Genomic DNA, 12,272 nt, shown 5'->3' on the forward strand with positions numbered 1-12,272 from the left:
CAAATTAGGTTTGTTGACACTGGCGGTGGCATCCTACACGTGCAGTTGGTTGATTCGAACTTAGAAGCTCATTTTTCCTCAAATCATTCCGATTGGTTAAGGTCAGGCTAAATTAGGTTAGGTCAGTGGGGATGAATGATCAGTAATAGATTGACCTTGAGGACAAATCAGCCTGAAAGTCTGAGAAGGTGGATGGCTGTTTGCAAGTGAATCTGGTGCAACTGTATAGTCAATATCTTCAACATTTCCCAAAGCTATCACAGAAATGATTTTTTTACAGCATATTAAGGAAAAATTACAACTGAAATTTTATGCATGGCAGCACTTCTGCAATTTCATCTTATATACAGCTGGAGGTACCTAAAAATGTTCCTAATTTGTAATATTACTAAGATTTTCTCTACTAAGATGCCAACTGCATGCTATACCGTACAATCCTAAGGTAACTGAGCTGTAGGTACTTACTCAATTTTCACACGGACCATGGCACGGACACATGCTTCTACTGTGCTGTCCGAAATTACTTTGGGAACAACTTGTTTCAGCTCTGCTAGTTCAGTTTCCAGGACACCCATCTTCATGTACCTGCCAAACAAGCACCCTGTAACTTATTATTCTCGGATGAACCGCAACATGGAGAATTTATGTACGAAAAGGGGCTGCCTTTTCTTTGATTATTTTTACATTCATGGCGATAATACATGCCTATAAATGTGTACATACCTTGAAGAAAGCTCTCTTCACAGCTCCACTTTATGGGTCTACACACCAAACAGTAAACTGAAGACATTTGTTGACACGATGACGATCGGTCGGAGGATAGTGCCTTTCCAACAGCCCCTCTTGTTCCTGTAGTTTATTGTTCTCTACGCCTCTTTCTTGAGTTTTTAAATATCTCTCCTCCTTTTCTCCAAATCTTGTGTTTTGTTTCTTTCTTAACCCGGCTCAGGAAGATCAGAGAACACCAACCACCGCAGGTAGATATGGGTCTCACAGTCTATCTATCTATCTATAGCCCGACGCCCTAATCCCGCAAAGGGTGGCCGCAGACAAAACGCCTCCAAGTCGCTCTGTCACCCACCATTTGACTACCCTCCCCCCAACTCACCCCCCCCTGTTATGCTGGGTGTTTTTAAGTCGACTTCTCGTCTTAAGCACACCAGCTACTGAGCGGGGTCCTCTTTCCCGACCGGAAGTAAAGCACCCACAGAGGAACAGGACATAAAAACCAGGCAGTACACCTTAACACATCTATTACCTTAATTATGACACCGTGACAATATACACAAAGAGATATTGGATACTGGTAAAAGACAGGGAATACAGAATTAGCCTTTAATACAGTAGACAAAATGGCACAAACAGTAAGTCACTATTCACTTGTATAGGGATACTTAGTATGGATATTACAGTACCCTAATAATACACTTTGGCAGAGATGGCGTTTAATTCACTCGTCTGTTTCACTGTGGGAGGACGGGACCAGGAGTGGGGGAAACGAATAGTACCATAAGTGGGTAGAATGCGGGACACGTCACTCGCGGGAGTTACTTAGTCCCAGTAGCACTGAATCACTGGTTTCTAATGAACCCCGCGCGCACCTGCTCTAACCCACGTTTTCTTTACGCCCTGCTGTATATGGTCTTTTCTGTTCTACCAGGTATCGGGTCATTGTACACTGAATGGGTCTATAGTTATTCACTTATCATTCGGGCCGTGCTCTATTCTCTCTCACTATACACTACTGTGGTGATTGTTCACTGTATCAATGTCACTACGTACCCGCGTCCTGGGCGTGAGAGAGAGGCCCTACGGGGAGCCCTCCTGAAGAGGGCAGCGCACTGTCTGTAGGGATGTTACTGCCCGGGTGGTAGTCGTCATTCGGGTGCAGGGAGGCCCTTCACTCTGGGGGCCTCGACCTGAGAGGCGGCCCTCACACTGGGGCCGCGCCGATGGGGTGCAGGGAGGCCCTCCGGTCTGGGGGCCTCGACCTGTGGGGTGGCCCTCGGGACTGGGGCCAAACAGCTGCAGGAGGCGGGCCTGGCGCCTCTGGCTCCTAGGAGAGAGAGAGCCTGGGTGGTCTGGGCCTGGGGACTGCTGGCCAGACCTGGGAGTCTGGGGGCTGCGGCCGCCTGCAGGAAGGAGCGCCGTCAGGGTTGGACTGCGGCATCGCCTCCGTCGGGTGTCCGTCAGGGACAAGGACCTCCCAGGGGTAAGTGGTAGGGTTTGGACTGGGCCACGCCACCACTCCACCAGCACCTCTGGGAAATCGCTCCGGTGGGGAGACAAAAGGCGTCCCACGCAGCCGAGAGGAAAGGGGTCGGCCGCGCAAGGGACCTCCTGCTCTGGAAGAGCCTTCGGAGTCACGAATGAGGGGTGTACGGTGGCCACGCCCTCCCCGTCAAGTACGATGGCCGTGAACTCGGTTCCATGACTCCTAGGGCTCACAGCTGAAGGGCGTACGGTGGCCGCTCCTTCCCCGTCACGTATGGTGGCCATGAACGCGGTGCTGCTCCCGAAGGAGGAAGAGGCAGGAGAGGGGTGTACAGGGGCAGCGCCCTCTGCGGTGCATGCTGAGGCCGTGGCCGAGGGTCTGCTTACCCTGTCACGCACTAAGGCCGTAGCCGTGTGCCTGCCCACCTGCTGGGAAGCGAATGAAGGGTGTATGGTGGCTGCTCCTTCCCCGTCACGTACGGTGGCCGTGAACGTGTTGTTGTCCTCACAGGAGGAAAAGGCAGGAGAGGGGTGCACAGAGGCAGTGCCCTCTCCGGTACGTGCTGAGGCCGTAGCCGAGGGTCTGCTTACCCTTGCACGCACTAAGGCTGTAGCCATGGGCCTGCCTGCCCTTCGGGAAGTAACTGAGGTGTTACTTCCATAGGAGGTAATAGTGGATGAGGGGCGTACGGTGGCCGCTCCCTCCCCGTCACGTACGGTGGCCGTGAAGGCGGTTCCACTATTCCTCTCTCTGCTAGTCGGGGCGCGTTCAATAACTAACTCCCCGAGGCCGTCCCCAGAGATGGCTGTGACGGTGAGGGGCGTACGGTGGCTGCTCCCTCCCCCTTCACGTACGGTGGCCGTGATGGCGGTGTCACAGGGGGTAACAAATGAAGGGCATACGGTGGCCGCTCCTTCCCCGGTACGTACGGTGGCCGTACCGCGGTGTTGCCTGGGACTGATTCTGGATCAGCCCCACCCCGAACCTGCTGCAGGCTGGCCCGTCTGCAGGGTCGTTGTCTCTTCCCGCTCACCTGGTGTTGTGACAGTTGCTGGGAAGAGGGGCTCTGGACAGAGGTGTCCTGGTGACCCTCTTGTCCTGGGTCACTAACCCCGCCATGGTGTCTTCCTGGGGTGGTGGTGTGGTGGTGGTTTGGTGGTGGGGTGGGGGTTGGCGAGGTGAGTGGTCTGGCGGCGGCGGGTATTTTACCCCCCTTCCTCACAGACCCGGGAATAAAAAATGACGGGAAAAAAGTTCTTTATTTCATCCATTCCTGAAAACTAAATAACATTTGCTGTATGTTCTACCAAAACCTGCTAAGAAAATAAAGTTTCCTCTACTCTATGTACTTTTAACTAATTTTTGAAAAAAATCTTTGAAAAATTAATTTTTTTTTGCATGGAAAAGTACAAGAAAGAAATCAACATAGTAAGGATTGGAGTGCTTCCACAGCTTGAGTAATGAAAATTCTTCTTGGTGTGAAGAGGGGCCTCAAGACAGTGAAATCATATCTGCAAGCATGGAGAACCAAATATGATAAATAAATAATGATGTTTGTGGTAAGTGGGGGACACTCACCATCCACTCATTCGATGTAGTGTTGCTTTGGGTATCTGCCCTTTCCTCTCTTCCTTTCTCCCTCTTTTGTCTTTCCTTCCTTCATTTTTTCCACTTCCTTCTGCTTATGGGTGACTCTACAATGAATGGCAAACCAAATGGTTTCCTGTACACCAGGATACCATTTACTACGCTGGGTGGTAACCATGTAACCAATGGCGCCTGATGGTTTAGTAATTACGACGCTCCAGTTGGACTGAGCCGGAGCAGGTTTAGATCCAAGGGATGGTTGGGGTTTGTTGTTCATGTAATGCCTGTTATGCTGGTGTTTTTAAGGCGACTTCTCGTCCTAAAAACACTAGCGACTGAAGCGGGGTCCTCTTTCCGGACCGGAAGTAAAGCATCCACAAAGGAACAGGACATAAAAACCAGGCAGTACACCTTAACACATCTATTGCCTTAATTCTAACCGTTACAATAAAACACAGAGTGATATTTGAGATACAGGGGACAGGGACACAGAGTTAATCTTCAGCACCACAAGATACAGTCACACTTAGTACACAATACAATGCACATACATGGATGTCTTGAATTATATATGTTATTATCCGTATGTCACTTTTAGGCAGGATATACAATGAGTCGACAACAAAGGGAATAAGCAAGATTGGAAGTCCATAGGGGAAATACTACTATAAATAAGACAGGGTGCGGATCGCGATACTTGACAGTCACTTAGTCGCGGCGACACTTACACACAGGCTTTTAATCTACCCGCGCACCCTAGTCTCTATTCATTCACAGAAAGTTCTTTTATTGGGGGGACTCATATAATTACACTAAGGTTCATTCTCTGTCATGCCGGGCACTGAGTTGTTTTGGACTAATAGTAACTGTTACTGGTTTTACACTGGTCTTCACTCGGTCACTGTTCACTGTTATTTCCCCTGGTTTGTTCTTGGCACAAGGGGCGTCACTATTTACCTGTATCTCCTGGATAATGTTCACTTCGTGACAGGGCGTGCGGGGAGAACTCTAGGGGGACCCGGCCTGCAGAGGGCAAGGTATTACCTGCAGGGGAGTCACTGCCCGGGTCACACTCATCGGTGAGATGCAGGGAGGCCCTCCTGTCTGGGGGCCTCGACCTGAGAGGTGGCCCTCGAGTCGGAGCCTCATCGGTGGGGTGCAGGGAGGCCCTCCTGTCTGGGGGCCTCAACCTGAGAGGTGGCCCTCGGGACTGGGGCCGAACAGCTGGAGGAGTTGGGCCTGTCGTCTCCGGCTCCGTGGGGTGAGGGAGCCTGGGTTGCCTTCGTCGGGAGCCGGTGGGTCTGGCCTGGGGGTCCTGGGACTGCGGGCGCCTATGGGGAGAGGCGCCGACAGGGCTGGGCTGTGGCAACTTCTCCGTCGGGACTTGGGCAGGAACAAGGATCTCCCAGGCGTATGAGGTAGGTCCGATATTGGGCCTTGCCACCACTCTAGTGACACCTCCGGGGCAATATTCCCGGGTGGTGATGAAGGGCTCCCACAGGGGGAAGAGGCAGGAGAAGGACTCACGTAGCCCGAGTCCTCTCCGGTACGTCCTGAGGCCGGAGCCGTGGGTCGCCTTACCCTGGTACGTACTTTGGCTGTGGCAGTGAGCCTACCCGTCGTACAAGGAGCAACTGAAGGGCGTAGAGGGCCACTCCTTCCCTGCCACGTATAGGGACCGTCGGCGCGGTGTTGCTCCTGAAGTATGGGAAAAGCAGGAGTAGGGGGCACAGAGGCCACACTCTCTCCGGTACGTACGGAGGCTATCTTCAAGGGCTTCTCTACCCTGGTACACCAGTGAAGCGTCCCTGATGGAACCCGTACTGACGATCGGAAAGAAGGTTGTGATAGGAAAGATGCCTTAAAATTTTTCTATTGAGAACTGACTCGAACTTTTGAAATACAGGACGTTAAAGCAATTGGACGATATTTGGAGGGTTGGGAGTGGTCACCCTTCTTTGGGACTGGCTGAATGAGAGCAAACTTCCAGCAAGAAGGAAAGGTACAAGTTGACAGACAAAGGCGAAAGACTTTGCCTAGGCAGGGTGTAAGCACAGAAGCACAGTTCCTGAGAACAACAGGAGGGACCCCATCAGGCCCATATGCCTTGTCAGTACTGAGGCCAGTGATGGCAGAAAATACATCAACTGAAGACATTTTAATGTCAGCCATGAGGAAGTCAGAGTGGGGAAGTGATGGAGGAACAGCACCGGAATCGTCTAAGGTGGAATTGGAGGAGAAAGTCTGTGCAAAGAGATCTGCTTTATCAGTAGAAGAAATAGCTACAGAACCATCAGAGTAGAAAAGAGGAGAGAAGGATGATGAGGTAAAGTTGTTAGAAAGATTTTTGGCAAGGTGCCAGAAGGAGCGAGAATAATTCGAGTTGGAGAGTTGAGAGCATTTAGTATGGATGAAATTATTTTTAGTAGAGTGAAGAACAGACTTAGCATGATTCCGGGCAGAAACGTAAAGATGATGTGATTCAGGGGTGGGTTGGCTCCGGTACCTTTTGTAGGCCCTCTCCTTGTTGCGGACAGCATTAGAACAAGCGTGATTAAACCAAGGCTTTCTTGTGTTAGTCAAAGGATATGAGAAAGGAATGTATGCTTCCATGCCCGAGAGAATAACCCCCGTAATGCGCAAGGCACACTCAGATGGCTCCTGGCCATGGAAGCAATAATCATTCCAGGGAAAATAAAAAAAGTACTGCCTGAGGGCCTCCCAGTCCGTGGCTCCAAAATGCCACAGACGGTGTTTTCCTGGAGGGTCCACAGGCCGTACCGGAGTGATAGGACAGGTTAAGGTAATAAGGTTGTGATCGGAGGAGCCCAACGGAGAGAAAAGATTAACAGAGTAAGCAGAAGGATTAGTTGTGAGGAAGAGGTCAAGTATGTTGGAGCTCTCTCCAAGGCGGTCAGGGAAATGGGTAGGGTGCTGTACAAGCTGCTGTAGGTCATTAAGGATAGAAAAGATGTAGGCTTGTTCACCAGGTGGATCCGTGAAAGGAGAGGAGAGCCAAAGGTGGTGGTGAACATTGAAATCTCCTAGAATGGAGATTTCAGAGAAAGGAGAAATAGATAGAATGTGTTCCATCGTAGAAGTAAGATAGTCGAAGAATTTTTGATAGTCAGTAGAATTAGGGGATAAGTAAACAGCACAGATATATTTAGTCAGAGAATGACAGGAAAGCCGAAGCCAGAATGTAGAGAATTCAGAAGAATCGAGTTCAGGAACACGAGAGCAAGATAAGTCGTTGCGTATATATACACAACAGCCACCTTTGGGTTTGAAATGACCATAGAGAAAGTAGGAGGATACAGAAAAGGGTTTGCTGTCAGTTGCCTCAGACAGTTGAGTCTCCGTTAGAAAAAGGTGAGGTTTAGAGGAGGAGAGGTGGTGCTCAACAGAGCGAAAGTTAGAGGAAAGGCCGCGAATGTTGCAGAAATGAAGAAGAAGAGAGTCAGACAGTGGTTCCAGGCACCTTGAGTCGTCACCGGGAGAGGGGCGGATGGTGGGGGCATTTATGGTCCCCCCCCTGGGGACTCCGAGGCTTGGTGAAGACGCCATTTTTTTTTTTTTTTTTTTTAATAGGAAGTGTGGTGTGTACTGTGCATGTAGTTAGGTGTAGATAGTTAGAGAAATTTGTTTGGCATATCTAGACGACGTCATTGTTTTCAGTCACACCTGGGTCGACCACCTCCACCGCCTCAAACAGGTTTTCCAACGCATACGCCAGTCCGGGCTCAAACTGAAACCAACAAAGTGGGTCTTGGCCGAAAGATTAGCCTCCTTCCTTGGGCACCTAATTAACGCTGAAGGCATCTCCCCTGACCCAGAAAAACTACGTGCGATTGCCGACATCCCCCTACCTCGCGACGTACACGAAACTAGAGCCTTCCTAGGCCTAGCTTCATACTACAGGCGGTTCGTAAAAGGATTTGCAGACATCGCCAAACCCCTACACGACCTAACAAAAAAAGGCGAACCATTCATATGGACCGAACCAAGGAAAACCGCATTCACCACCCTCAAGTCCAAGTTAACCTCTGCCCCCGTCGTTGCTTTCCCAGATTACGACCTCCCATTCCGTCTATATACCGACGTCTCGCTCATTGCCATAGGGGCTGTCCTTGCCCAAATGCAAAACGGCTGCAAGCATATCATCACCTGTGCCAGCCGCACCTTAAACCCTGCAGAAAGAAATTACGCGGCCACCAAACAAGAGTGCCTCGGAATCATCTGGTCCCTCGATTACTTCCGTTCCTACATCTCAGGCACCCATGTGATAGTCATCACGGACCACCAATCCCTACAGTGGTTACGTCAGTCAAACACCACCAATGTGCAACTCATACGATGGTGAGAAACACTCGAGGAATACGATTTCGAGATCTCATACCGACCAGGCAAGCTCCACATAAACGCCGATGCCCCGTCCCATCTACCAATCAATGCAATTTCAGCAGAGCCAGACCTAATCCAAATGTGGCACAACAAACAACGCCCTACCTGGATTCCGCCGAACACATTCGCCAAACTCCACTCTCACGGCGAGCACCTGTTCGATCCCAACGGACACATCGTCCTAAGCCCTACCACCGCCCACGACACTATGCTGCACCTCCACGCCAACAATGGCATCCACCTGGGGACTAAGAAACTCCTACAAGTCTTTAGTGACATGTACTGGACACCTAACCCATCCACCATTGCCAAGAACATCATACAATCCTGCTGAGCCTGTGCTTTGGGAAAGGACATCACTCGCACACCCGGCCCTTCAGGAAAATTAACAGTGCAGAAACCTTGGCAGTTACTTTCCCTAGATGTCGTCGGCCCCCTCACACCCAAAGCAGAGTACAAATACATTATCACATTCGTGGATGTGTATTCAAAGTTTATCATCACATGCCCCGTCAAGGATCACAGTGCAGTGTCAGTCGCCGATGCCCTCACCTGCCTTGTCTTCCCCTATTTTGGCATTCCCCAAGCACTGCACTCGGATAATGCCCCAGAATTTACTGGCAAAGTCTGGGAAGAACTGGTGAATATATTTGGATACCATATCTCCCACTCATCCCCCTACTGGCCCCAAGGTAACAGCATCTGTGAGAGGAGCCATCGCTCCCTCATGAACAAGGTCCACACCAGCATTATGCAAACATGGAATGATGATTGGCCTGCCCATGTCAAGATTATCCAATGGGGCCTAAATACATGCCCACGAGAAGACGGGATAACACCACATGAACGAGTTTTCGGGGAAACCCCACTCCTCCTACCCCTCCGCCACCACCTCCATCCACCCATCCCGCCCTCCACTACCAACCCTCTCCACCACCTCAAACGCCGCCTCCACCACCTACACACTCAACAAGACCTGGCACCTGACACTAACCACTCCAACCCATACAAACCTGGTCAGTCCGTAGTCGTTGTGCACCTTCCCGCCCCCACCAAGACCTCCCCCCTATTCAATGGCCCCTTCAAAATTATTCGAGTCCCCAACCCCTACCAAGTAATCATCGACCAACAAGGACAACACCTCACATACCGAAATCGCCACGTGTGACCCTTCCACCCACCCAACAATGACCACCCCCGCACCCGTGCACCCCGCACCTCTTCCCAGACACCTGTCCATACCGACCCTTCCGCGAATTACCCCCCAGACTCCTACTCCTACTCCTTCTCACCCCCACCCTCCACCTCACCGACGGCCAGCCCACCCCCCAACACACCCGATCCCGACACACCACCACCATCGCCTACATCACCACCACCGCCCAACACCGCCACCTCCTCACAGCCCACAACTCACCTCCCTACCACCTGTCCACCCACCACCTCCTGCACCACACTGCCTCCACCGCCTACATCACCACCACCGCCCAAAGCCACCACCTCCTCACACCTCACCACTCACCACCCTACCACCTGTACACCCACCACCTCCCTCCCCCATGACCATTCTCATTATACGCGCCACACCGCATCCCCACTCGCCTCCTCCCCTAAAGGCCGCACGCCCACACCACCACCACGTGCACAACCAATACACCAGTCCTGTATTAGACAACCCTAGCATGTATTCAATATGGACAGTGGGTGTTAGCGCCGAAGTGGTGACATGTAGAGGTGTACGGGACGTAGGACTGCTGAGCCTTGAAAGCAGGCTGTGAAGCCTATGCTCAGAGTCGGTCACATAAAAAAAAAAAAAAAAAACACCCTCACCACCCACACCCACACTCACTACCACCACCACCAGATCAGGACGCATTTCACGTCCACCCTCCAGATACACCCCAACACCACCTCCCATTGCACGCTCATCCCACCACCCACCACCACGAACCCCCTTTACCCCAAACACCTCCCCCATAACCCTCCCCCTCCACCAAGCACAATGGAATCCTCCCAAGTCCCAATTCCCCAAGGTACAACGCTCCTCCCACCGACCCATCCTCCATAAAACCACCAATCTCCCATCACTCTCCAGCATTCAGCTTTCATCTCCTCACCAGGCACCATTCCCCGAGATGAAAGTGACAAGAGTACACTGGCTACCCCACGACCGCCCACATGCCAGAATCCGAGGGACCCCCCACATTCTCCACCTCCTACACCGGACCGACCACCCATCCTCCCTCCGGCTCACTCTCAACCCCCACCAGGAGCCTAACACCTTCACCAACCACTGGGTCAGCCTCCTACAACACCTCACCCCGGCCCACCAGACATCCACCTCCACCACATACCACCTCCAATCACGGGGTTGTGACTTTTACACCACGGAGGGTGGTAAAATGCCAGCCGCTGGGCCTCCCACCTCGCCACCCCCCACCCCACCACCGGGCCGCTACCACACCACCACCCCAGGAGGATACAATGGTGGGGTTAGTGACCCAGGTCAAGAGGGTCACCGGGACACTACTGTCCTGAGCCCCTGTTCCCCGCAACTGCCTCAACACCAGGTGACCGGGGAAAGTCAACTACCTTGCGGGCAGGGCAACCATCGTCAGAATTGGGGTGGGACTGAACAAGATTCACTCCCAGGTAACACCGTATTGACGGCTATTGTTACACCCTCTAGGGCAAGAGGCCCAAGGGCAGGAGGCCCAAGGCTACGGCCTAAAAGAGTGTACCAGGGTAGAGAGACCCAAGGCTATGGCCTTAGTACACCCCTGAGAGAGATTGCCCCAGTGCATCCCTCTCCTGCTGTTCTCTCCTACGGGAGCAACACCGCGCTGACGGTCCCTATACGTGGCGGGGAAGGAGCGGCCCTGTATGCCCTTCAGTTGCTTCTCGTCGGGAAGATCAGCTCCCGGCTACGGCCAAAGTACGTACCAAGGTAAAGAGCCCCTGCTATTGTACGTGCAGCTTTTCCCTACTACGGGAGCAACACCGTGCCGGGAGGTGAGTCTAGATCTGTTCTGCAGGATGCTGTATTGTTGTTACAGTATATGTGGCAAGCAGGAGACCAAAAGGAAGAGATTACGATCCTGGTTCCGGAAGAGGGAGATATCTGACTCTTCCTAAAGGCCTAGGGGACAGACGTTAATGTATGTTGATCCCAACGTGGGTATACAAGGAGGTTAGAAGGGATCCGGGAAAGTCGGGACAGCAAGGTTACACAGTTGTGCCTCCAGGATCTCTTTTACCAGTGTAGGGGGGAGGAGACTGAGTGGACGTAGAGAAGGGAAGCACAGGGAGAGTGGTCACGCCAGGGATTGTAGTGTCTTGCAACTGCTGGTCCTGACTAGGGAGATGCCGTGGCTTCTCCAGAGTTGAATGGCATCAAGCCGGTTCAGTCGTCAAGGTGGGACATCGGGGCTTCTCTGTCACTGACACATGTCGGGCCAGTTTAGTTGTTGAAGGAGGGATGTCGGGGCTTCTCCAGTGCCGAACCGCATGAAGCCAGTTCAGTAGGGGCATCGCACTGAGCCAATGTCAGCGGTCTGTGTCAAGCCAAACCGGAGTCAGGGGAACATCGAGCCTTCTCTTCCATATCACGTCGAGCCAGTACTAGACTGAAGAGCTCTGACTGTTTGTGGTACCTGGGGCTTGGGCTGCGATGGCTGGTGGGTTGCGGCTCCAAGCGTGAGGGACGGCTAGGGGTGATGTGGGCGCGCTTTCTGTGCCCTTCTTGCTTGGGAGCTCGTATGGTCACTATCTTGGCGATGGGGAGGGGCTGCCTCTCGTCTGTCTGGCAAGGGTTTTCTGTGGTAGTAGCTGGGGCGAGGACTATGGTAGGTGGCCTTGTCCTGGGCATTTCAAGAAATTTTTCCACTAAACACCGTAGGATGCATAGCTGACCCACACAACCTCTTCCCTTCCTGAAACCTTCCTGCTCTTCTACAGCTACTTCCTCTGTTATTTCCCTAACTCTGTCAGTAAGTTTCCTATCTTATACTTTTCCAGTTGCACTAAGTAGACAAATGCCCATATGATTATGAGAAATCTGTTCCCC

The 12,272-nt window shown here is 52.1% G+C and overlaps 1 protein-coding gene across 1 annotated transcript in view; it reads right to left on the reverse strand.

Annotated features, from left to right (window-relative positions):
• The window catches only part of LOC145414868 (uncharacterized), an 83,128-nt gene extending 82,553 nt beyond the window's left edge, over positions 1 to 575 (reverse strand). The window contains exon 1 of the mRNA XM_080284289.1: positions 466 to 575. Coding sequence (XP_080140415.1) covers positions 466 to 575 — 110 coding nt within the window. The remainder of the gene's footprint in view (positions 1 to 465) is intronic.
• Positions 576 to 12,272: the final 11,697 nt, after the last annotated feature.

Source organism: Coenobita brevimanus, chromosome 101 (genome assembly GCF_032717465.1).
Source record: "Coenobita brevimanus isolate Jiangsu-jjx chromosome 101, ASM3271746v2, whole genome shotgun sequence".
In the NCBI taxonomy this organism is placed as follows: domain Eukaryota; kingdom Metazoa; phylum Arthropoda; class Malacostraca; order Decapoda; family Coenobitidae; genus Coenobita; species Coenobita brevimanus.